This window comes from Hyperoodon ampullatus (genome assembly GCF_949752795.1).
Source record: "Hyperoodon ampullatus genome assembly, chromosome: 5".
NCBI lineage: Eukaryota > Metazoa > Chordata > Mammalia > Artiodactyla > Ziphiidae > Hyperoodon > Hyperoodon ampullatus.
Genome location: NC_136918.1, coordinates 16,877,793 through 16,905,294, shown reverse-complemented (window position 1 = coordinate 16,905,294; position 27,502 = coordinate 16,877,793). Strand labels below are relative to the sequence as shown.

The 27,502-nt window shown below is 43.7% G+C and overlaps 1 protein-coding gene across 1 annotated transcript in view; it reads left to right on the top strand.

Moving 5' to 3' along the window:
* Positions 1–3,941: 3,941 nt before the first annotated feature.
* The window catches only part of MINDY4B (MINDY family member 4B), a gene marked incomplete at both ends in the record, with an annotated part of 44,246 nt that continues 20,685 nt past the window's right edge, over positions 3,942–27,502 (top strand). The window contains 9 exon segments of the mRNA XM_079705196.1: positions 3,942–4,048; positions 4,286–4,313; positions 6,116–6,283; positions 16,996–17,046; positions 17,050–17,115; positions 17,820–17,911; positions 20,558–20,723; positions 21,578–21,643; positions 26,748–26,818. Coding sequence (XP_079561322.1) covers positions 3,942–4,048; positions 4,286–4,313; positions 6,116–6,283; positions 16,996–17,046; positions 17,050–17,115; positions 17,820–17,911; positions 20,558–20,723; positions 21,578–21,643; positions 26,748–26,818 — 815 coding nt within the window.

Sequence of the window (27,502 nt, the reverse complement as noted above, 5' to 3'; positions counted from 1 at the left end):
GCCCCACTGCAGGGCTGCAAAACTTCCCTCCTCCCCCATGGCCCCTGCTTTGTACTCTTTCCTTTTGCTGCTGCAGATCCATTGCTGCATGAGACCCTGTATTGAGCCCCAACCCTTTGATGCATCATGGGCAGTCTTGGGACAGGAGATTTAGGTGACTTCATGTGCCGTGGGGTGGGGGCAAAGGTATTAAAAAGTGACGGGGATAACCCCAAATTCTACATATTTGTGTACACCTTTCCTGCCCTATCGCTCCAGATCTGGCCCCAGATCCCCCAATCCCATCCTTTCTTTCCACCCCACTTCTTACACCCAGCTCCTACTCTAACTCTTTTGACAAAATGCCCAAGAGAGGGGTGGCTTCCTCTGGATGTAGCTGAGTCACATTCGTAACTCCTGGTGTAGTCCAGAGGCCAGCCCTTTCCATTTATAGAACTCTTATCAACATCTAACTGAAAGAAAAAGAAAGGAAGGGTAGTAAAGACAGCACTTTCTTGATTGAAAAGAATGGGACCATGAATTCCAACTTAGAAATCAAAGGAACAAAAGGGGCTGGGCACAGAATGCTCACAAACAATAACAAAATTTGGCAGTAGCAAAACTCTTTAAAATAACCATAACATTTGGTTCAGGCATTCTACTTTTAAGGATGAAACAATGGAAAGATAAATAAGATCTACATAAGTAGAGTGATACACCATTTTCATCGATTAGAAGTCTCAACATGGTAAAGGTATGGAACTATCCCCATTTCACAGATGAATAAACTGGGTACAGAGAGGTTAAATAACTTGCCCAAGGCCACACAGCTAGCAAGTGGTGAAACCATGATTCAAAACTAAGCAGCTGGGGCCCAGAGGCCATGCCCTTTACCACTCTGCTTTCCTACCTGCCCCCCTGTGCTCCCACGGCCCCGAGCCACTGTTCTCACAGCATTTTCCCCTCCCTGTGCGCCTGTTTCCTCTGCTAGAAAGAGCAAGAACCGCATCTTACTCACCTTGGTATCTCCAAGGGCCTGGCACACAGGAAGTACTCAAAATATTTTTATTGAACCCAACAGAATGGTGCATTAGTAAGTTGTCTAGTCAATGGGGCTTACGCTTCTACCTTTATAGAATTCTCTGTAAACCAGGACACAGACATAATTCCAAATATACAGACTTAACAATGATTCTTAAGAAAAACAGTTTTCTCACCTACTTCTCTTTCTTGGTTTAGGGTTGTTAAATTATTTAAATGGTAGATCCAGAATTAATTTTTTAATATGACAAGACATTTCTCACCTTTATATTATTTGAGAGCAAGGATCAAGTATTTTCATTGTTTTTCTATAGCGGGGGTTAGGGGGTGCCCAATAAATATGAAATACTGATGCCACCATTAAAACTATAAAATTGGGCTTCCCTGGTGGTGCAGTGGTTGAGAATCTGCCTGCCAATGCAGGGGACACGGGTTTGAGCCCTGGTGTGGGAAGATCCCACATGCCGCGGAGCAACTGGGCCCGTGAGCCACAACTACTGAGGCTGCGCGTTCGGAGCCTGTGCTCCGCAACAGGAGAGGCCGTGACAGTGAGAGGCCCGTGCACCGCGATGAAGAGGGGCCCCCACTCGCCACACCTAGAGAAAGCCCTTGCACAGAAACGAAGACCCAACGCAGCCAAATAAATAAATAAATAAATTTTATTTTTTAAAAAAAACTATAAAATTATAAAGAGGAAAGCAGAGTAAAGCTTTTTAAAAAGGAGGATGTATGGTTAGAGGAGGGAGATAAGAAAGGATTTCTTCATGCCTCTTATGTTTACAATAAAAATACTGAACCTGGTGGAAGTTTATGAGACCTGTGAATATGAAATGGTTAAGCAATCACTAAAAGTTAGTTTAAGAAACTGGAAGTAGAGCATTCCCAAGCAAAACTGTGGACATTTAAATCTGCCTCTGGTTGATGTGGTGACTTGCTGTGTTTCAATATATAACCAGTCCCCTCAGCCCTGACTACTCTAGTCATCATAAATCCACATAGCCTCTTTGCTTTGACCTCTTAGTATTCCCAGAATTTTACAAAACTCATGATCAGATATGTCATAGAGAAAGTGACCTCCTGCTGAAGAGGTCCAATTTAGGTCAGAAAAGACAGGAACCCTTTTCTGTTAACCATTATTTGTTTTGATAAAACCATTGTATTTCTCAGGGTTCTCCAGAGAAACAGAACCAGTAGGACATGTGGATCTCTCCTCTCTCTCTCTCTCTCTCTCTCTCTCTCTCTGTCTCTCTCTCATATATATATATATATATATATATATTATATATATATATAATTTCCTTAAACTAACTGGCCACATGATTGTGGGGACTGGCAAATCTGAAATATGCACAGCAGGCTGGCAGGCTGGGGGCCCAGGGAAGAATTGATGTTGCAGGCTCAGGTCTAAAGGCTGTTTAGAGGCCAAATTCCTTCATTCTCTGCGGACCTTGGTCTTTTCTCTTAAGGCATTCAACTGATTGGATAAGACTCACCCACATTACAAAGGATAATCTCTGCTTTACTCAAAATCACCAATTTAATTTTTTTTTGAATTTTTGAATTTTATTTATTTTTTATACAGCAGGTTCTTCTTAGTTATCCATTTTATACATATTAGTGTATATATGTCAATCCCAATCTTCAATTCATCACACCACCACCACCATCTCCCACACCCGCTTTCTCCCCTTGGTGTCCATACATTTGTTCTCTACATCTATGTCTCAATTTCTGCCCTGCAAACCAGTTCATCTGTACCATTTTTCTAGGTTCCACATTTATGCATTAATATATGATATTTGTTTTTCTCTTTCTGATTTACTTCACTCTGTAAGACAGTCTCTAGATCCATCCACGTCTCTACAAATGACCCAATTTCTTTCCTTTTTATGGCTGAGTAATATTCCATTGTATATTCTTTATCCATTCATCTGTCACACCTGTCAGAATGGCCATCATCAAAAAATCTACAAACAATAAATGCTGAAGAGGGTGTGGAGAAAAGGGAACCCTCTTGCACTGCTGGTGGGAATGTAAATTGATACAGCCACTATGGAGAACAGTATGGAGGTTCCTTAAAAAACTAAAAATAGAACTACCATATGACCCAGCAATCCCACTACTGGGCATATACCCAGAGAAACCATAACCCTACCATTTAAATGTTAATTATATCTAAAAAATATCTTTACAGCAACATCTGGACTGGTATTTGACCAAAAACTCGGTACCATAGTCAAGCAAGTTGACACATAAAATTAACCTACACAGCCATCAATATTATTTTTTATGCCAGTTATTACAGCTACAATTCGTTCAGCCAATAGGAAGAGACATACCTTTAAATTTCTCCCCAAAACAAATCAAACCAGTCCCTCTTCAAATTGTGTAATATTTCTGTGGACTAAAATCTATATCAAATATCCTTTGGCCAGATTCTTCCTCGGCCTATGTATTACCCAATAGTAGCTGCTATCGTTTTTCAATATCAGCATGATGGCTTTTATCCTCTTTGACTACGTATTTCCAAGGAGGCACCACAGAATAAGGTGCTATCACATTCCACCAGCATGGTATCTCTCATTGATTAAATTATCCCAGTTGCTTTGATACAGGTAAGTAATGGCAGTCCCTTTCTTTATAAATCTGTGTCTTGTATTAAACATTCATGGCGTCCATACAGTGAAGAAAACCACAAAAGTATTCTACCTCTAATGAAAGTTTAATCATTATCTGATAGCAGGGGCTTACAAAACGCCCAAAGCTGTTACTGGGTGGCGTGATCTCTTTGCTGGTCAAAAAGTAGGGGTTGCACACACTTCACTTGGGCATCTATGCCAGCCATCTCACTTCACTGCCAGCCCTCTCCCTCCCACCTGAACAACTTCCTTCTTCTAATTCCTTATATTATCTAAACGGCTATGGAGCCCTCAGACCCGGAACAGAGCTTCCAAGAGCTGGATTTAGAGGAGATAACTAGGAAGATTTCATTTCTGGACAAGTGGAGGGAAATCTTTAGTTATCACCGGTAAGATGTTCTCATTTTCTCATTTCTCTAGAACCAGAGGGATTTTAGGTGTTTAAGCAATCAGCTTTTACGCTTGCCACATGAGAAGTGTCCGTTACAGATTTACATTTTAAATGCTTCAGGTATAACTGTTTACAGAAAGAGCCATCCCTAGCAAGGTTGAAGTTGAAGAGGTTTGAGGGTATAAGGGTTGAATATAGTGAGTAATTTTCTTGATGTTTTCTCTTTCATTTATAGGTTGGGAACCAATAATACAACTTCTCAGGTAATTATTTTTCTCAAAGCCAGTGTGTTTTCCTCTAGCTGCTTCTTCAAAACAATCACATTAACAGCATAATCTGAATTTATTCTGTGCACATAATGTCACTCAGGCACCCAGCATTTAATGTGTGAAAACACAAAACTAGAAACCTTGTTGACGATCTTTTCTTGCGCTTTCTTTTTTCATTAAAATCTCTTCCTACTTTTTCTTTTTAATTGGGGTATAGTTGCTTTACAATGTTGTGTTAGTTTCTGCTGTACAAGGAAGTGAATCAGCTATATGTATACATATGTCCCCTCCCTCTTGGACCTCCCTCCCGCCCTCCACCCCATCCCACCCATCTAGGTCACCACAGAGCACCCAGCTGAGCTCCTCTTCCTCATTAAAAGCACCATGTGGTTATTATTTTAGAAAAAAAAATATGAGAATCTAGAGTTCCTACACTTGTGAAATAACACTAGATTCTGACACCCAAGTGCTTCGGTGATCCTGAAGAAAAGTAGTTCTGAAAATAGTTATTGTTTTGATTCAGCTTCTGAAAAATTGTTTTCCTTACCATCTTCAAATAAGGAAAAGATGACTGAATTCAGGTGTTAAAATGTATTTTAAAATCTGTTATACAGTATAAGATGAAAGATGTTTTTCTCTCACATCACCTGAAAAGGTTAGAAGGTAATGGATTTTGTGTTTCAGATATTAATTCAATCACTGAACAAACACAGCATAAAATATTAAAGTGATTTTCTTGGCACTAATATATGATACAATCAAACAACTGAATTATTAACATTTTAACTATTAACACTAAAGCACCTTGCTCCAAGTAACCTGTGATCAAAAGCCTCATTATTTGTGCTGAAACTCTCTTACCCAGTCTATTTGAATTGGGGAGATAATACTTTTGTTTTAGTCCTGAAAGTATTAAATGGAGCTATCATTTGGGGGAATAGAATAGTCAAAAGATAAAACAATCTTTGCAAGGAAAAAAAATAAATGTCAAGTTATGCTTTACTCAAGGTGGGGGGAACCCCTGCCAAAAATGTAAAGATTTTCCATGCGATTTACGAATGCATCTTATCCCACCAGTAGTCTGTGACTTGGATGCTGTGTTTCTGAGATAAGAAAGCATCTTAGCCTCTAGGAATCCAGAAAAACTAGGAAGGCAGTTTCCTTCATGTTTCAGCTACCAACTGGGCAAATTTGTTTCATGAAACTAGGATAGAAGTAAATTGGAAGAAGAATCGATGCTAACTTATATTTAAATGCCGTAAGAATCAGTTAAGAAAAGTAAAAATAGATATTTTTCTTAAAGGTAGGGAGTGGATTTTTTTAAGGAAGAAAATTATTATATTCACTTGCTAGGCAACAGGAATCTGAGAGAATTAAAAGGAGGTAACCTGACTTTGTTTACTGGCCAGTTAACAACATAATGAGAAATACCTTATATAGACTGGAAAGATTCACTCATTGTTTATAAAATGTTGCCTTCTCAAAACAAGAGACAGTGACATTTACATTCTTCTATAAACATAATTTCAAGTCAAGGTCTTGATAGCGTTAATTATGTTTCCATAGTTACACTTAACCTCTCCGAGTCACATAAAACTTAGGAGAAACCCTTTTGACACAGACACTGGGATTTTTCTGCCTCTTTTATTGCTATTTATGAAAATTTTCAGACAGCTTTAAAAGGGAGACAACATTTTCTGAACACTGATATTTCAGAGAGAAAGAGAGAAAAGAGGGGAAAAAAGGTCATCACCAGCTCTGTTTGCTTTGTTTTTTGGTGGTGGCATTTTACACAGAATCGTGAAGGCAACCATATATCTGCCGGTGAAACCGAAGATGGAACAGGAATACCTCAGCCAAAAGGACACGGACATTGGCCATCAAGTAGCCTTTGTTCTATTCCCAAACCCTCTATCATCTCTTCAAAATCGGGCGGCTTTCCTATCTCCCTAGCAGTGGCCACGGTAAGTGTAGCTTGTCAATTAAACATGAAATGAAACGTAATCTTCCCCCAACAACAAGCCTGGGGAATCTTATCTGCTGTCATGTGAGAGTATTATGGAAGATAAGACTACAGACGGTGGTTACTGGTAAAAGGCGAATATAATTAAAGTGACTTATTTATGGTATTTTTCAAGGACGCCAGTGACGTTACAGGCTTTTCCTCCCAAACTCTCAGTCTCTCTTTATTTACTCCCTCAGTGTGACAGTCAAGTGTGAAGCCACGAGGGAGTTAAATTCAAATAATTTACATATAAGGTAGGACAGGGCAGCCGGTGAGGACTGCAAAGGTGGAAGACGAGGTAGATGTGGGAGACAGGACCCCTGTCCTCTGTGGGCAGGAGGGAGGGAGATGGGGACACATTTCCAAGCCCAGTCTTGGGGCAAAGAGATGATCTCAAGAAAGAAACGTTCCCCGGGGCTGCCAACTAATAAGCAGATTTGAAAAGAACCCGATGCTTAAGAATCCAAGTGGACCTGGAAGCTACTGTTCCCAGGGACTATTTGTTCCATTCAAAACTTGACCAGGGTTGGGGAGAGGGGCTGAGGCAGAGACCCAGACGCACCTCATTGCATGGGCTGGGGGCAATGCCTTGGCGAATGGCCAAAGGACCAGCTGTCATGGTCAAAGAGGCACGATCGGGACCTGGGGAAGTGAAGCCAGGGGTCGAGGCAGGGAAAAAGCACCAGCGAGGGTGAGATTCCACCAATAGGATTGTCCTGTAATATGACCCTTTCAATCATAGTGAAAATCAGGGCTTTTAGGGACAGTTTTCCCACATTCAGCCCATTTCCTCAACCTCCAGACCACAGTCTAGATCCTTAGGCAGAGACCTCTCCTTTGGGCCCTAAGGACAAATGTCGGAGGAAGCACTTCCTTTCTGAGGACACGCTGCCCTACACCTGGGCACGCTTGCAGAACCCACCCGGGACCAGCCTGGTCATCTGGGCAAAGACCAACAAGGCCTACGGTCAGACCTGCCATGGACATAAAGCTCTGCAGTCTGTGCCCTGCAGGCAGGGTCCCTGATGAGAGGCAGGAGTGGGGGCCAGACCCCCTCTGGGGAAACCTCACAGTCTCCACCTGCTTTTCGAGCCCAGAGGCCAGGCTGGCCCTGACTGCAGTATTTCTAACCCTCAGTGTAGCTGTCCCTGAGGCTGCCCAGGTGCAACATCATCATACACACAGGGACTACAGCCCCCGTGTTCTTTTTCATCACGCACATCCTCACAGGCTTCACAGAGCAACTCTCTCCATCCCTGGAGCTGCGGCATCAACGTGCTGGGAGGCCCACGTGCTCTTTCTTCATCTTTTTTTTTTTTTTTTTTTTTTTTTTTTTTGCATTACGTGGGCTTCTCACTGCTGTGGCCTCTCCCGTTGCAGAGCACAGGCTCTGGACGCGCAGGCCCAGTAGCCATGGCTCACGGGCCTAGCCGCTCCGCGGCATGTGGGATCTTCCCGGATCGGGGCACGAACCCGCGTCCCCTGCATCGGCAGGCGGACTCTCAACCACTGCGCCACCAGGGAAGCCCCCACGTGCTCTTTCTTATCTTCACAGATCTTTCTGCCTCAATCCACCTTCCCTCTTGTGCTCCAGTGCCAGATGTCACAGGAAGACAGGCGGCAGGGCTCTCTTGAGATGCTGCACTTTGCTCATTGGCCTCACAGTCCCTGGATGGTGCCTTAATTTGTGTCTTAGGTGTCTAGCTCATCACTCTCCTTTTGAGTAATGAAGACAGGTCATGTGTAATCCTATTAGCATCTCCAGCCTCAGTGGTTATTCTGCCTACACTGTGCTGCAGAAACAGTAGTTAGAGCAACTACAGCGTCCCTCAATATCCTCGGGAGATTCGTTTCAGGAGCCCCCAGAGGAAACCAAAATCCTCCGATGCTCAAGTCCCTTATATAAAATGGCCTAATACCATTGGCCCCCCCATATCTGCAGATACAGAGGGCTGAGTGTATCCATATTTTACTGTAAAAGGTTTCTAATGAACACTTTAATCAGAAAGTATTATTGGCTACTAATGAATTTCTATGGAGAATGTCATTTTAAAATTTACACATATCAGGAAATAGGTTACCTTCTATATGGAAAATAGAGAAAACTGTGATTCTACACTGATACCGTATTTGCCTGTATATGCACACAGAAATTCCAGAAGACTTCCTAAAATGTAACAGTAGGGGGAGGAAGAGGGGCAAGAGCCCTGGGTCAGGGGGAGTCTTCTCAGCATAGCTTTTTGTGCTCTCTGGATTTTGAACCATGTGAATGGACAATCTATTCCTAAAAACACCGTCATGCATTTTAAAAACAGGAAAAAAAAGGCATTCACAGGTGTTTCCAAAGTCTTCTAGTTCCTCTCTATATTGTGGAGGCAGGAGAGTCTGGGTCTGAATTCTCCCACTTGTCTACAAACACAGACGTGATGCAATTGGAGACCTCCTCGGTGACTTTTCCAAGGTAATTCTCTCCCTTTGGAAAAGACTGGGAGACGAAAGAATCAGACCTGATGGAGTGTTCAGGAAGTCCCAGAAGCAAAGAGAGTTGATTTTTCTTCAAAAAAAAAAAAACAACCAAATCTGGTCTTATTCCCATTACGAGGACCAGATGATAATGTGTCCTTTAAATAACAGTAGCATTCATGAAACACACCCTGGGATTTCAAGACGATGAGCCTTGGGATTCTGAATACTCGTGTCCAGGGAGGCAGTTTGGAAGCTTGACCAATTCTAATGGACATTTTGGCCGTGCAGCCGCCTGGCCAATTATTAGAGCGACTGGATCCTAGCACTCACGTGAGAGTGTTTTTCGTTGTCATTCTGCTGTTCTCACTTCCCCCCTCTATTTGGAATTGCGATTCATAGGATTTCCTGACATTGGCACACACGTTTTGCTGGGAATCTGCTGAGAAAGTAGGGAGTGGGCAAAGCAGCCAATGCCCCTTTGCTTTCCCCAGCTCTCCTGTTTCTCGCCTTTTGTTGCCCTATCTCCAATACCACAGGGTTCTTCCTTCCCCCAGCCTCACGTCTTATAGTGTGTGTGGTGTCATGAACGGGGATCAGCGGAGAAGGTGAGAGTCCTCCTCTGGGCTCTTCCACAGTGACATCCCCTCCCCCGCTGTGCCTCCCCCCAGCAGGAGTTTCTCATCCTCCCCACAGTCAGGCCCTTCTGCAGGACCCAGCCCGGAACACACTCCTCTAGCCTCTTTTATCAGCAGCCAATAAACAAACCCCTAGTGTATTTGCAATATCACCCAGCAGGATCATATTAAAACTGTAATACTGGGAGATCAAAATATTCTGGGGGAGAACCAGAAGAATGAAGCTCTAATCGAGGGTGACAGGAAATGGGCTGGCTTTAGGGGAGCAGGAAGCACAGCCTGGTAACCCCAACATGGGTCTGGCTGATAGATGGTCCTCAGTAGATGTTTCATTCATTCATTCATTCATTCATTCATTGGCTCTGGGTGATCCCCAAGAGAGGTATCTCTGTACAGGGTAGTGGGTGTCAATTGTGTGCCCTTCAGAAGCATACTCTATCCCTGTCCTCCCTGCTTTCTGCGCTGGAGACTGAGCTGTACTCACTCCATCAATAGGGCTCCTTCCTCTGACTTCCTGTTGAGTTTGACCAATGGGAGCCCTGGAGGGAGCCTGGAGGGGCGGAAGGGAATGAAGTCAGGTGTGCCAAGCTGGCTGAATCCCTCTCCTCGGAAGGCAGTCCTCTCCCAGGACTCTCTTCTCCCTTCCACCCCTCCAGGTGTCGGGGACATAAAAACTTCTCACTCTTGCTAACCCTGGGACCCTGCATTAGCCACTGTTGTTGCCCCACATGCAGCCCACATCTTTGTAAATGGTCCCCGAATTAAAGTTTCCTCAAGTTAATTATCCTGACTTGAGTGCCATCTGTTTCCTGCTGGGACCCTGACTGGTACCAGTTGAAAGGCTTGCATTTGATTCCTGGCACTACCATTTACTCTCTATGTGACCTTGGGCATACCACTTCGCTGCTCTGGGCCCAAGTCCTTGAACTGTAAAACAAGAGAGCCGGATCAGATTTTTAAAAATTCAACAACTACTTCTTGCAAGCCTACTATGGACCAGGTACTGCACCAGATGCTGAGAAATTGATGGTGAACACAACCAGGTAAAGAGACTACCACTCTATCTGATGGGCTAGTTGAGAAATGTCTTCTTAGGACGCAGTAATTCTAAACTCTCTGATTCCATGATGGTCCAGTAATTTCTAAAGCAGGAAAAGATTTAGGGAAGGAGCTTCAAAGAGAATTATTCTACTTCAAATTGTGGGCAGGGAGCATGTGGGAGAGGACTGGATGGGGACAGGTGGTCACAAGAGGTCCCTCTAAGACCAGGGACAATGGACAAGGCAGTCAGGGTAAGGAAATGAAATCTGTTGGGAAGAATGATCCAGGACCTGTGTGTGCGTGTGCGTGTGCGTGTGTGTGTGTGTGTGTGAGAGTGAGAGAGAGAGAGAGAGAGAGAGAGAGAGAGAGAGAATGATCACCATCATTATCATCATCACAGCAATCAGGGAAGAGATGTATTCCTGGAAAACTAACAAAGTGAAGAGAGAAAAACCGTGCTTGATTGTGTTAAATAGTAACCATCGTTATAGTCATTTATTAGGACCATTTACCATTTGTGTCTAGTTACCAGGCAGCACAACAACATACATGTATCACTGACTATGTGTCAGGTTAATCTTGTTATAAATTATATCGATATGAAAGTCAGTGTTGGGAGGAGGGATAAATTTGGAGATTGGGATTGACATATACACACTACTATATATAAAATAGATGACTAATAAGGACCTGCTGTATAGCACAGGAAACTCTACTCAGTACTCTGTAATGGCCTATATGGGAAAAGAATTTTAAAGAGTGGGTATATGTATACGTATAACTGATTCACTTTTGCTGTACAGCAGAAACTACCACAACATTCTAAATCAACTATACTCCAATAAAAATTTTTTTAAAAAAGAAAAGAAAGTCAGTGTTACATAAGTAAGGTGAGTCATCTCTGTTGCCACCCTGGACCCTGGGGGCTCCCTGAGAAGCCTGCAGCCCCCCTGTTCTAGGCCTTCCCGAGGTGAATCTGGACAGTGGTGCTCCCTAAGTTGGAGGTGGCAGCTGGCAACAGAAACGGGAGTTGATTTGGCTCACTGAATTTTTTAAATTGAATTTGAATTCTCAGCTTTCTTAACCACAATTGTCTTAGTCTGTCACATTATCCATGGCTTCTCCTCCCTTACCCCTGCCAGTGTCTGGTCTTTTTCCATCTGGGCTGGGACTTTCTTCCATGCAACATGAGAGGTTCCAGTGTAGACAGGCTGTGTTTTCACAAAGGTAATAACATCACTTATGGTTCCCACAGTCCTTTCCATACTTCTCTTGCAGTGATAGCTTTCAGGTTCAGTGATGGGGACACAGCAGGGGTTATCCCCATTTCAGGATAAGCAAAGGAAGTCTTAGAGGGGTTGGACCATCTGTTCCCGTTCATGTGGTGGGCAAGGAGCACAGCTGGGGCTTCTCAACCCTGGAGTCGGGAGTGAGCAGTTTCCTTCTGTGCAGTCTTGATGTCAGGGAGACACTTTCTGTCCATATTCAGGGCTCTGCTGGGGATGTCCTGGGTTGGTGGCCCTCTTTGGTTACGGTGCACACCGAGTCTGTGTCTCCCAAGATCAGCCTTCTTCTCCCTCTCCTTGATGGACTCCGGACAGATCATTTTCCTTCAGGTGCAATTCTAGTCTCTTGCTTATTCTGAAATGCACCTGTCTCTATTTCTCTGTCGAGGCCATCTTTTCTTTTGAGGGTGGGTGCAGAGGTGGCCAGGAAACAAACTCCAGCCATGGAACCAGACCCTGGTTTGAGATGTGGAAGACCGTTCCAGATGCATGCTTCTCCTGCATCTGTCCTTCTTGGAAACCATTAGTGCCCACGCTATGCACAGCTGGGAAGAGGTACCCTGGCTCTGGACCAGTTGGGCTCCATGTTCCTTTTGTCCACACTCTTCAACTGGCTCCAAATGCCTGAGTGTGATATTCAAAGCCCTTCAGGATCAGACCCAAGGTACTTTTCATTCTGAGCTTCCACTGACTTCCTGCCTTGTGGCCCCAGAACACACAGTGTTCTAGACCCAGTGAACTACTCACTGTCCCTGGATACCCTGGTACCATGTGTGTGCGTTTGCAGATCTCTCTCTCTACCCAGCCTCCCCGCCTTTACAGGTGACAGACCACTGTGTGGTCTGTCACAGAGTGTGGGACATGTGCCTGTGCTGGAGCATGGGGTGCTTTGGGGATATGGCAGTAAGTGACACTGAATAGCACTGAGTTACCTCGTGGGAAAGTCAGCCCCTTCTCCACTCTGGCAGGCCAAGGAGAAGACAGGGTAAAGGGCGGCACACATTCACACCTCTTTAACACCTCTTATCTCCCTTTTTAATTACAAAGAGTGCAGGGCTCAGTCAGAGCTTTCACAGGCAATGGTTTCTAGCATAATCTAATAACATCATTATATCTCTATTATTTTTTTATTATGGCAAGTGATTTTGATTCTCATTTAAGGATGTGGTATAAAGTGTCCTTTTAAATAAACGTTTTATTTATTTATTTATTTAAATGAATGTTTCCTTGTAAAATGGGGATTAAATGAGATAATGCACATATCTGACCCTTTGTAAGCTCTTAATGATGGTGAACTGATTTGAAATAAAAGAGAAACTGCCAACATTTAGAGAAGAGCTAACACCCATCCTTCTCAAACTCTTCCAAACAATATCAGAGGAAGGAACACTCCCAAACTCATTCTACGAGGCCACCATCACCTTGATACCAAAACCAGGCAAGGATGTCACAAAGAAAGAAAACTACAGGCCAATATCACTGATGAACATAGATGCAAAAATCCTCAACAAAATACTAGCAAACAGAATCCAACAGCACATTAAAAGGATCATACACCATGATCAAGTGGGGTTTATTCCAGGAATGCAAGGATTCTTCAATATACGCAAATCAATCAATGTGATACACCATATTAACAAGTTGAAGGAGAAAAACCATATGATCATCTCAATAGATGCAGAGAAAGCTTTCGACAAAATTCAACACCCATTTATGATAAAAACCCTGCAGAAAGTAGGCATAGAGGGAACTTTCCTCAACATAATAAAGGCCATATATGACAAACCCACAGCCAACATTGTCCTCAATGGTGAAAAACTGAAACCATTTCCACTAAGATCAGGAACAAGACAAGGCTGCCCACTCTCACCACTCTTATTCAACATAGTTTTGGAAGTTTTAGCCACAGCAATCAGAGAAGAAAAGGAAATAAAAGGAATCCAAATTGGAAAAGAAGAAGTAAAGCTGTCACTGTTTGCAGATGACATGATACTATACATAGAGAACCCTAAAGATGCTACCGAAAAACTACTAGAGCTAATCAATGAATTTGGTAAAGTAGCAGGATACAAAATTAATGCACAGAAATCTCTGGCATTCCTGTACACTAATGATGAAAAATCTGAAAATGAAATCAAGAAAACACTCCCATTTACCATTGCAACAAAAAGAATAAAATATCTAGGAATAAACCTACCTAAGGAGACAAAAGACCTGTATGCAGAAAATTATAAGACACTGATGAAAGAAATTAAAGATGATATAAATAGATGGAGAGATATACCATGCTCCTGGATTGGAAGAATCAATATTGTGAAAATGACTCTACTACCCAAAGCAATCTACAGATTCAATGCAATCCCTATCAAACTACCACTGGCATTTTTCACAGAAGTAGAACAAAAAATTTCAAAATTTGTTTGGAAAAACAAAAGACCCCGAATAGCCAAAGCAATCTTGAGAACGAAAAACGGAGCTGGAGGAATCAGGCTGCCTGACTTCAGACTATACTACAAAGCTACAGTAATTAAGACAGTGTGGTACTGGCATAAAAACAGAAAGATAGATCAGTGGATCAGGATAGAAAGCCCAGAGATAAACCCACGCACATATGGCCAACTTATCTTTGATAAAGGAGGCAGGAATGTACAGTGGAGAAAGGACAGCCTCTTCAATAAGTGGTGCTGGGAAAACTGGACAGGGACATGTAAAAGTATGAGATTAGATCATTCCCTAACACCATACACAAAAATAAGCTCAAAATGGATTAAAGACCTAAATGTAAGGCCAGAAACTATCAAACTCTTAGAGGAAAACATAGGTAGAACACTCTATGACATAAATCACAGCAAGATCCTTTTGGACCCACCTCCTAGAGAAATGGAAATAAAAACAAAGATAAACAAATGGGACCTAATGAAACTTCAAAGCTTTTGCACAGCAAAGGAAACCATAAATAAGACCAAAAGACAACCCTCAGAATGGGAGAAAATATTTGCAAATGAAGCAACTGACAAAGGATTAATCTCCAAAATTTATAAACAGCTCATGCAGCTCAATAGCAAAAAAACAAACAACCCAATCCAAAAATGGGCAGAAGACTTAAATAGGCATTTCTCCAAAGAAGATATACAGACTGCCAACAAACACATGAAAGAATGCTCAACATCATTAATCATTAGAGAAATGCAAATCAAAACTACAATGAGATATCATCTCACACCAGTCAGAATGGCCATCATCAAGAAATCTAGAAACAATAAATGCTGGAGAGGGTGTGGAGAAAAGGGAACACTCTTGCACTGCTGGTGGGAATGTGAATTGGTACAGCCACTATGGAGAACAGTATGGAGGTTCCTTAAAAAACTAAAAATAGAACTACCATATGACCCAGCAATCCCACTACTAGGCATATACCCTGAGAAAACCATAATTCAAAAAGAGGCATGTACCAAAATGTTCATTGCAGCTCTATTCACAATAGCCCGGAGCTGGAAACAACCTAAGTGTCCATCATCGGATGAATGGATAAAGAAGATGTGGCACATATATACAATGGAATATTACTCAGCCATAAAAAGAAACGAAACTGAGCTATTTGTAATGAGGTGGATAGACCTAGAGTCTGTCATACAGAGTGAAGTAAGTCAGAAAGAGAAAGACAAATACCGTATGCTAACACATATATATGGAATTAAAAAAAAAAAAAAAATGTCATGAAGAACCTAGGGGTAAAACGGGAATAAAGACACAGACCTACTTGAGAATGGACTTGAGGATATGGGGAAGGGGAAGGGTAAGCTGTGACAAAGGGAAAGAGAGGCATGGACATATATACACTACCAAACGTAAGGTAGATAGATAGTGGGAAGCAGCCGCAGAGCACAGGGAGATCAGCTTGGTGCTTTGTGACCGCCTGGAGGGGTGGGATGGGGAGGGTGGGAGGGAGGGAGATGCATGAGGGAGGGGATGTGGGAACAGATGTATATGTATGACTGATTCACTTTGTTATAAAGCAGAAACTAATAAAAATAAATAAATAAATAAATAAATAAATAAATAAATAAATAAATAAAAAGAGAAACTGCCAACCTCTCTACAAAGAAAGAAAGAAAGAGAGAAAGGAAGGAAGGAAGGAAGGAAGGAAGGAAGAAATGCTTTAAATAAATGTTTTCTAAGTTATAAAAAAATGGCCCAAGCTAATGAGAAATATTATTTCAATAATTATTGGCATACAAAAATGACAGCAGTTAAAAGGATGGTACATACAGGATTAAAGCTGGGGAGGCGGATCAGTGGTGTTAGAATGGTTACGAATACCAGCTCTGCCTGACTTGCTGGGTGACCTTAGGCAAATACTTTCTTGTAAAAGGAGGATGATAACAGTACCTTTCTCAAGTAATTAAATTAACATAACGAATGCAAAGCACTTAGCCCAGTGCCTGGTGCGTAGAAAATACTCAATAAATGCTAGACGCCATCTGCCAGCCTAGTTTAAATGCCACCTCTTCCACGAAGCCTTCCTGAGCACTTCAGTCGGAAGTTCTCTCTCCATATCCATATCCCACACAGGACCTAGCACAAGCCGAATGATTAATATGCCTCTGATTATAAAGGGATTCCCTTTTTGTCATGGGTTTGGTTTACAAAGGCTTGTACCCAATTTTCTGGGATTTTCTAAAAGACCCTCTCCAATCTTAACATGCTGCAGAGTATCCAGAAAAAAACTTAAAGATTCTAGGGCAAAAAAACAGAGGCTGCTTGTTTAATACCAATTTACACCACTATTGTACTCAGACTGGAATCAGAGTCCTGCCTATTCCTTTTTTTCTGGAGCAAGAGAGAAAGACCCAAACGTGGGAGAGATAGGAGTTACAGAGTCATGGTTAGAGGAATGAGAGGCATGGGAGCGTAGTCGCCTGTCATGGATCTTCAGGGGGTGCAGGGAAGATGGCTGGCAATGGAAGGTGAGACAGACAGAAAGACAGAACTCGGATGGGGATAAAAAGGTGCAGAGTTGACACTCTCAGCCTCCAGGATAAAATGTCCTAAGTGAACCCTATGCAAACCTTTTGCACAGAGCTGGACAATTACAATCAGGGAATAGAGTAATGTGTGAACCTGACTAGGAAGGCGACAGGCCCTCCTCCATGGTTTCACCACCTTGCTTAAGTCTGTTTGCTGAGGGCTTGTGTCTAGGAAGAATTCTCTTCGTTTGGACCATTTATTTCCCCTCTTTTCAGAAACTGCGCCAGAGCCTCTTTGGAAATACAGTCCAGGTCTTCAGCTCTGACTAGACAAAGGCCTATTTCCGGTTTCATGATCCTTTTTCTGACCTGGCTTTCGCTTTGGAAGTGGGAAAGGTAATAGCAGGTGATAATTTTTTAAAGTCCTAATCCCATGTTCCCTGTCTGTGTTTCCTTCCATCCTCCTCCATACGAGGCATGTTTTCATTATAATCATATGTAGAAATATATCGACGATTTAAAATTTAACCTTAAATGATAACAGACTATTGAAAATTATGACATGCTATCTAGGATGTCACAAAGTCTCAAACTCCTCCCCACTCTCTTCCAGATTTTCGTTTTCCTGGCTCTTTTCTCCAGGTCCTAAGCATTCCTAAGAATTTAGAGGCAGGAAGAGATCTAGGAATGTCTTTCTGGCTTGTTTAAAACCTCAATAATTCAAATCATTGATCCCTAGCCAGGCAGAATTTCAAGAGCTAGCCGACTGTTTCCTTACCTCCTGCAAATCTAACAGCTGGACGTGAGGCACGAGCCCAGTGAAGGTGGGGCAGAGGGGGACAGGCATCCCGGGGTACCAGTCTATGGGGCTCCACAGAGAAGCTAGTTATTGCAGATTCTAGCCCAGCCATGGCACGGCCACAGCCCACGGGGAGGGATGGCACATGTAGAGAACAGTGGCCCTTCACTAAGCCTAGGGGATGCTGTGCCCCAGAAGGGAAAAGGCTGCCGAGAAGAATAAATAAAGACATCCATTTCCAAGATGGGCCCTGAGGGTTCCACCACCATTGTAAACTCACTATTGACCCTCCGCTTTTCAGGGAGGTGCCCGAAGCATTCAGATGGCTGTACAAGGATCCATCCTTAAATATTTGTTGTTTACAGGGAAGGGAAAAGACTGCAACTTTCTCAGGTAAGAGGCCGATGAGAAGTATTTGCAAAGAATGACCCATTTCCCGAGAACCTTTGTAGGCTAAGTAACCACCAGGGAAAATCCCCCAGGGTGCCTCAGGAAGGGGACTTGCCTCATAAGAGGACTTGCCTCGTAAGACAGACATGGCTCTGGCTCTCCCAGAGGGACTGACTTTCGTGACTAGGTAGAGCTCTTCCAGAGTCCCTTTCAATGTTCAGTTGCAGGGGTAACACTGACAGTTTTTATGCTCCACTGCAGAGCTCCCTGATGGAGGAAATGAAGCACCAGGTCTCCAGATAGGCTCACTTGACAACACTTGATAGGAAGTCCCAACCTAAGAGTTCCAGAGAGAGAACAAAAGCGGTGATGACAAACCTCATAAATGAAGGATTCATCCTCCTATTTAATCACGCTGACAAAGTACAGTGTTTGGTAGTTGCCTATTTAAAAAATCAGCTCAAATTATTTTGTTCTTAGATGCTAATGAACCCCTATCACGTGTGAGACTCTATGGTTGATATTAGAGGAAACGGAAATAATTAAAAGGCATCTACCTACCCTCAGGCGGGGTAACTTATCATCACCCAAAACAGGAACTGAATGTCTAATCTATTCTAAGAACGTGAATTGCCAGCTTCCTTAGAAGCAGAGCCAGAGATGGGAATTCTTCATGCAGGTGATTTATTAAGGGAATGAATGCCCTCAGGAGAAACCCCTAAGAGAGCAGGGAAGCAGGCTAGGGAAGGAGGAGAAGCAAAGGAGGCATGTGGCTGCCAGTGATGTCCAGCCTCCGCCTGATCCGTGGGAGCTCTGGGGGGCAACTGCTCCATCTTCAGATAAGGAGGCAGGACTTTTTCACCTCCACCCTCATCAGGCATCTGCTATGGACCCTCCTATGGGAAGGTGGCACAACTCCCAGTCACTTCCAGGGAAGGTGGCTCCAATTCTTCAGAGAAAGTTGAAAAGTATGAGCCACTAGCGGCAGTAGACAAAGCAATGGGGTGGTGGGGGGACATGTCCACCAACTGAGTAAAAGGGATCCCAAGGGATCTAGATGGAACACATACAGCATTTGCTACATGAATAGCAAGCATTTAGCCCAGTACCTGGCATGTGGCAGGTATTACATAAATGGGAATGAGTGATTGCTATTATCGACCTGCTCCATGAAGCCTTCCTGAACCTTCCCGATCACAAGTTCTGCCTCCTGCCTCTGTAGTCTCACAGCACTTTGTTTGACTCTCATTCTACCTTGGACAAGGGTTTTGGAGTGTGAGGGTCCTGCTACTCATTTCGGTATCACCATAGAGCTAGATGGATTCTATAAATCAGGGGTCCCCAACCACCGGGCCACAGACTGGTAGCAGTCCGTGGCCTGTTAGGAACCGGGCCGCACAGCAGGAGGTGAGAGGCAGGCGAGTGAGCGAAGCTTCATCTGTATTTACAGCCGCTCCCCATCGCTCGCGTTACTGCCTGAGCTCCGCCTCCAGTCAGCATTGTGGTGAGCTGTATAATTACTTCATTATATATTACAATGTAATAATAATAGAAATAAAGTGCACAATGAATGTAATGTGCTTGAATCATCCCCAAGCCACCCCCACCACCCGTTCGTGGAAAAATTGTCTTCCACGAAACTGGTCCCCGGTGCCAAAAAGGTTGGGGACCGCTGCTTTAAATCATGGCTGAGTTCATTCATTAACCTCTATCATGTGTTTCTTCATCAGGACGACAGTTGTCAATGTTAATCATTTAGAACATGAGCATAGGAAAGGTCTGTGATGTAAAGATTGGCTCCCGTTTCCGGGGAAGTCTCATCCACTGGGATTATTGGATGGAATCTAATGGTTAAGAACAATCTAATGGTTAAGTCAGGAGGCACCCTGCCTGCATTCAAACCACTGCTCTACTGCTTTAAAGGGGAATGACCGGGGGCAGAGTACTCCACCTCCCTGTCTTACTTTCCTCATCTCTAAAATGGGACTAATAATATTGATCGCATCCACCTCACAGGTTGTCATAAGGATTAAATGAGGTAATATGTGTTAGGTGCTTAGAACAATTCTGGGCCCAGTGAGTGCCAGATGAGTGTAAACTACAAGTTTGTAAGGGGGAAGTGGGCCTCAAGTGATTCGTAGGATGTGATCAGGCAGGAAGAACAGACAGGACTTGCATATTAAAGGCAGACAAGTTCATGCGAAGAAAGCATGGAGGTAGAATGCAGAAACTATGTCCAGGGAACTAGTCCATCTGGGAAAGAGGGTTTGCAAAATGGAAACCTGGGAGATAAAACTGGAAGGATTGTTGGGGTTGCACTTGGGAAGGGCCTGTGGTATCGGGTTAGAGAGATTGGATGCAGCCCAGCTGGAGTTCAGGAGAGAAGACAGTGTTGAGATTCAGCAGGGGCAGTAATGCACAGGGAGGGGTCAGTGGAGAACCCAGAGGATTAATGCTCTGGGGTGAGGATGCCCACTCAGTGCGGGCAGAGAGGATGAGGCCCTCCACAATGTTCTCACAGTGTAGGCTGACGAAGGAACCAAACGGACCCATTCTGTACTCAGAAGGGTCCGTGAAAGTGGAGAGGCCCAGGCCCTCAGCTAGGGGGCACTCATTGCAATGCGTTCCTACCCTCCTCCTGGGCTGAAGTTTGTGCGCGATAAGCGAGCAGAGGCAGAAGCGAGCGCTGGCCGCGGCGCTTGCGGACGTCCTGTGGGCCGCAGGAGCAGCTCGGAAAGCCACCATCTGCCTTGTCACCGAGGACAGTTATGTCGCCCCGACTCCTGACTACTCTGGGGACGGTTTCACTGAATGGGTGAGTGCACTCCTGTCCGTCCTGCCAGATAAAGGATGGTGAAGCCTGGATGAGTATTAGACTCACCATGGAACTGGAGGTGGAACTGATGCTCCTGCGTGGACCTCCACAACGTAAGCATCTGATGTGGCCAAAGGTACCTGCCGAAGAGGCAAGGATCAAGGGCATAAGTAATCCAAGCAGCCAAAATAGAGATGCCTGCTATGGATTTCTCCTTCCAGGATTCACCATGATCAAGAATATTCCATACCCAACAGAAAAGAAGAAGATTCACAGACATAGAGAACAAAGTGGTAGTTATAAGTGGGGAGAGGGAAGGGGAAGGGGCAACCCAGGGGGCGGGGATTAGGAGGTGCACACCATTATATGTAAAAGAAGCTACCAGGTGTGTTGTACAACACAGGGAATATAGCCAATACTTTATAATAACGATAAATGAAGTAGTACCTTTAAAAACGGTGAATCACTATATTGTATACCTGTAACTTATACTTCAACAACAAAAAAATTTTTTAAGAATATCCCATGCCTGAAATTATCATAAACTCCATTTCCATAGCCAGTCTTCTAAACTTGGCTAAATTCTACCTATTAGGGAAAAAATCTGTTTACAGTTTTCCTGCTCAAGATACCATATTGGTTTAAAACTGAGGAATGTAAAAGTGAGGCCGGTGGCCACCCAATCTTACCATGTATGTTTTACATGGCCTTGTGTAAGGTAATATGTCAGTTTCTAGCAATGTGATTTTGCAGTGAAACAAAGAACTCCCATGAGGTACTAACAGTGAGTTGACATCTTCTAGATATAACTTTCATCTTCCTTTTCATTTTTATCTTCTATTTCTGATTTATAGCTCCAGCTGTTTGAACTTTCAGAGAAAGAAGCCACTGAGAAATTCATCTATGATCATGTACAGTGTGTAAGTGTTTAAGTGTTGAGATAATTCCTTTATGTTGAACTGATCTTACAGGAATCTTCTTCTTTTTATAAAGTGTATTTCTAATGATGCTTGTTAAGAAAAGCAGGTCATTCTGAGGACTAAGAGAGGGCAGAAAGAGGGAAAGAGAAACCTGTCTCTCCCTCCCCACAATCTAGAAAGAGGCCAGGCTTCCCTGGTGGCGCAGTGGTTGAGAGTCCGCCTGCCAATGCAGGGGACACGGGTTCGTGCCCCGGTCCGGGAAGATCCCACATGCCGCGGAGTGGCTGGGCCCGTGAGCCATGGCCGCTGGGCCTGCGCGTCTGGAGCCTGTGCTCCGCAATGGGAGAGGCCACAACAGTGAGAGGCCCACGTACAGCAAAAAAAAAATAATAATAGAAAGAGGCCAGATCACACACAGGGCCACTCACAAATGCCTCTTTCTCCTTGACTAATCAAACCCAGAGAATAATACTATAAAGGGCCTATACAATAAGGTTGCTTTTAGGGCAAGAGAAAATGTTATAGCAGCCTTGCCTCATCTAAGGGACAAAAGACAAAAATGGTAGTCTAAAGTGCCAAAATGGCCATTCACATTGGCTCAGAAAAATGACTGCCAGCCTGAAAAAGGTGGCCCCCTTTCACGTCTTCTATCAGCACCTTCCACACCATGCCCTCCCCTGCAATGAATCTTCCCCACCTCCTGTGTGGGAAGGACACAAAGTAGGGGATAGGCATGGTGGAAAAGGGAAGGTGCTTTCTTAAGTTTCCTCTGTGGATAAAGAAATGAAAGTTGATTTTCTAAAGAATCAGAACCTTACAATGTAGCAGAGGACAATTAGCAGAGTAACCATGAAGCCATATAAACGTGGCTTGTGTGGAAAGGGAAAATTTGAGTCATGAAACTCACAACTCCATTCCTTTCAAAGGTCATAGGGACAGGAAACTTGGGCATGAGTTCTCAGCCACACACTAGCTGCATGATCTTGCTTAAACTAGTTACCCCAGACCTTCCTCTCCCACCCTCTCTTGGGTCCATGTAGTAGGCAGAAGAATGGTCCCCTGAAAGACGTCCATACCCTACCCCCTAGAACCTGTGAATGTTTCATTACATGGTAAAGAGGAATTAAGCTTGTTAATCAGATGACTCTAAAATAGGGAGATTATCCTGGATTATCCAGGTGGGCCCAGTGTAATCTCAAGGGACTTTAAATGTGGATGAGGAAGGCATAAGACAGGAGAAGACTGATGTGATGTGAAAAGAGTACCACCCACTGTTGTGGCATCGAAGGTCAAAGGTGGGGGCCATGAACCAAGGAATGTGGGCAGGGCTGCTAGAAGCTGGAAAGGGCAAGGAAACAGATTCTCCCCTAGAGCCTCCAGAAAGAACACAGGGCTGCTAACATCTTGATTTTAGGCCAGTAAGACCCATTTCAGTCTTCTAACCTCTAGAACTGTAAGATAATAAATCTGTATTATTTAAGCTACTAAATGTATGGTAATTTGTTACAGCAGCAATACGAAACTAATGAAAGCTATATGATAGATTTTAAATACCTGACATGAAATGTTAAGCTAGAAGCCTGAAGGGACTTTTTGTGGTAGAGGGAGATGTTTAATGGGGTTACATGTACATCAGGAACCATGTAAGAAACGACTCTGCCAGCAAACAGAGGCAAACCCTTCCCTCTCTGTCTTCCATCTCTTCAACTCAGACCTGGGAGAGTCTGATTCGATAAGAAAGTCTTTCACATCTGCAAGGGCTTCTTAAGCATAGCCAGAGTTGAGAATAAGATGATTAGAGCTAGAGCTATCCATAGGTTATCCCCCTCAAGGACTAAGAGTTGATAATGGGGACCTACTATACAGCACAGGGAACTCAATACTCTGTAATGACCTATATGGGAAAAGAATCTTAAAAAGAGGGGATATATGTATATGTATAACTGATTCACTTTGCTGTAAAGCAGAAACTAACACAACATTGTAAATCAACTCTACTTAATTTTTAAACTAATTTTTAATTAATAAAAATTAATTTAAAAAATAAAATTAAAAAAAAGACTAAGAGTTGAGCTGGAATAAGTAATGAAAGGAAGCAGAATCAGACCGCATGGTGCAGGTGGGCTTTGCACAAGAGTGGTGTCAAGCGGACCCAAGCTGACCATTGCCACAGCCAGGCGGGGAAAGGGTTGGCACCATTTCCTGAGTGAGGGGGCATCTTGATGCATAGATATTCCTCTGAAGGGCACTCCCTAACCGGGGCTGCCTGTGTGATCAGCCCCCATCCAGACCTTTAGCAAACGCCATTCACTATCAAAATGAAGCAGTTCTGTGCCCTGTCTTCAGGCAGAGATCACAAGCTAGAGGTCTGAGGGGTACATGTGGGCAGCAGGCCTACTGTTATTATGGGTTGAATTGCATCTCCCCTCTCCCCAAAAAAGAGATATGTTTAAGCCGTAACCCCCAGTACCTGTGAATGTGTTCATATTTGGAAAGAGTTCCTTTGCAGATGGAATCATGTTAAGATCAGGTCATGCTGGATTAAGGTGGGCCTTAATCCAGTGACTGGTATCTTTATAAGGAGAGAGAAATTGGGTCATAGACACCGACACATGCAGGGAGAACACCATGAGATAATGAAGGCAGAGACTGGAGTGATGCACCTCCCAAACCAAGGACACCAAGGACTGCCAGCAGCCACCAGAAGCTAGAAAGATACAAGGAAGGATCCTCCCCTAAGGCCTTCAGAGAGAGCATGGCCCGCCTCTGACACCTTGATTTCAGACTTCTAGCTTTCGGAACTGTGAAAGAATAAATTCCTACTGTTTCAAGCCATTCAAACTTCTGGCCATCTGTAGGGTAGGTCTAGGAAACTAATACATCTATCACATAGGATCTGCAGCATTAGCTCATACGGTGTGGTATTTTTAAAAACTCAACTTGATGAACTTCAAAAATAATCAGAAAATTCCACGTAAAAACCTAAATGTTTGGGCATTCCCTGGTGGTCCAGTGGTTAGGACTCCTCACTTTCACTGCTGAGGGCACAGGTTCAATCCCCAGTTGGGGAACTAAGGTTAAGCCACCCCTCAATCTGCACAGAGCAGGAAAAAAACAACAAAAAAAGAAAAAACAACAACAACAACAACAAAAAAAACCACACACAGAAACTAAATGTTTAGGTCCCCCCGAGTCCCACCCAAAATCAGAAAATCTGACAGCACTAGCCCTGTATTCTAGCATGTCTTCAATCAGCTGATAAAGGGAGCAGTGACACCCATTAGACAAGTCGTGATAGACTGAATGCTGTTACCTAACTGGTAAAAAGGACTCTGCAGATGTGATTAAGTTCAAGATCTCAGATGGGGAGATTATTCTGAATTTTTCTGGTGGGCCCAATGAATCATAAGGGTTTTATAAGAGAAAGAGGACGGCAGGAGATTCAGAAAAAGGGATGTGATGAGGGAAACAGAGGAGAAGAGGCTATGTGATGTGGAGTCATGAACCAAGGAATAAGGACAGCTTCTAGAAGCTGGAAAAGGCTAGGAGACATCATAGCCTCCAGAAGGAACACAGGCCAACCAGCAGTGTGAATGGAGTCCAGTGACACCAGGGCTGGACGTCTAACCTCCAGAACTGTGAGATGATGGATTCCTGTGGTTTTAAGCCAACATGTCTGTGGTCGTCTGTTAAGGCAGCAACAGGAAACGGACACACAAGTGCTGTCCCTTGCCTCGGACCCCACCTCTCCCCATTTCCCTCACGTCCTGGCGTACACCCATTTGGGTTCCCATCTGGCTTCTGTGGGCACTGAAATTTCTTCTCCTGCCTGAAGATCCAGCCCCTGCAAGGGCACAGATAGTGAAGGGGACAAATTAAACCACAAAAGGAAAAGTGCATGTATTTTAGCAGAAGGCTTCCTGATATAATGCCTTTAAAGAAGAGGCTTTAACCCTGGGCACCTTGAAAGCCAGCCAAGGAGCTTCTTGTCTGCAGGTAGAGTATTGACACAAAGCTAAGATAAGGCCAACCAGTGAGAGGCCCTGAATGAGGATGGATTTTATCCTGGACCTCACAGGGCACCTTTGGAAAGTTCGGAGCAGAAAAGTAACCTGGCCAAGAAAAGAGACAGGGAGAGGTGCCTTAGAGAGGGACAGACAGTCATTTTGCTGGGGTTCTAGCATGTTCTAAGAACTAAGGTAGGTCCTGTGCATTCTTTCATTTAACTTTTGCAACAATCCTAGGAAAAGGGTATTTTTATCTACATTTGCAGATGAGATTGAAACTTAAAGAAGCTGGAGTTAGTATAGTAGAACTGGTTTGGAGCTCAGGTTTGTCTCACTCAAAAGCTATTTCTAGAACGCTTCTCTGCTCCCCCTGAGTTTAACAGGATGATGATGAAGGATGCACTGATGGAGGGAGGCTGGAAAAGGGCCAGCCAGAGCAGATCCGAGGAGCTGAGCTAGGATAGACGCTGGAAAATGGAGAGGGGGCTTCCCTGGTGGTGCAGTGGTTGAGAATCTGCCTGCCAATGCAGGGGACATGGGTTCGAGCCCTGGTCTGGGAAGATCCCACATGCTGCCGAGCAACTGGGCCCGTGAGCCACAACTACTGAGCCTGCGCGTCTGGAGCCTGTGCTCCGCAACGAGAGGCCATGATAGTGAGAGGCCCGCGCACCGCGATGAAGAGCGGCCCCCGCTTTCCACGACTAGAGAAAGCCCTCACACAGAAACGAAGACCCAACACAGCCAAAAATAAACATAAAAATAAATTAATTAATTTTAAAAAAAAAAAAGAAAGAAAAGAAAATGGAGAGGAAGTATACACTATGTCTTAGCCATGATTCGAAGAGAATCACATGATAGAAGTGGAAGAAAGATGGGTTGAAAACCAAGAGAATGATGGTGCCACTGGCGCGCCTGAAGCAAGGAAAGAGGATGCATCTGAGGGTGGAGGTGACCTAGAGAAGCAGAGAGAGCTCCCACGGTCCTTTCGGCAGCTAGAAAAAAAATCTGTCAGGTGTAAATCCTTGAATTCATGCCCACAGATACACAGAGAGGCACTGTGTTTATGCAAATGTGTTTTTCCTTTGTTTTTCAAATAGTTCAAAGGAGAAGGAAGCCATGGTGTCATCTTGTTTCTTTACAGCCTGATCTTCTCCAGAACATTTGAAAGGTAAATTCTACACATATTTGCACAGATATTTCCTATAGCTCTGGGGTCACATAAACAATGCTCTCTTGTGTTGGAAAATATTTTCATGCCTCATTGGAAACATGAGTGCAATTTTTTTCTAGTGGACTCTCTTCTGTTGATGCATCATTTTCTGTAGTCAGTTTGGCCATATTCATGGGAGAGTGGATGTCATCAGAAAAGTTTGAATCTACTTTTCTAGCACAGTCGTAGGTTCCTTTTTCTTGTGTTTATAAATATTGGCAGATACCACTCAGGCTTATTTGTACAGTTTTCATAAATGAAAATATTTTATGATTTCTATGTACGACAAAATATAAATCCACAAATATTTATTTTGTCCCTATGAAATGCAAAGCCCTGTTCTTGGCACTGTGGGAAATACAAATAAAAGAGGATATGGCCCTGACCTCCTTGCAGGTTCCAATTTGGGAAAAACCAGGGGTACACAGAGAGACTGAGCAAGTCCCAGGTGGTACTTGATGTGCCAAATGAAGCACAGAGACAATGAATCTTAACGGATTCCAGAGGAGGGAGGGGCCCCAACAGATAAGGTGGCCAAGGAAGGCTTCTGGGAAGAAACAGATTTTCTTCTGGACCCTGAGAAAAGGGGAAGCTTTTGAGAGTCAGAGAGAGAGAAACAGAGGGCCCCCAGAAAGGAAGAAT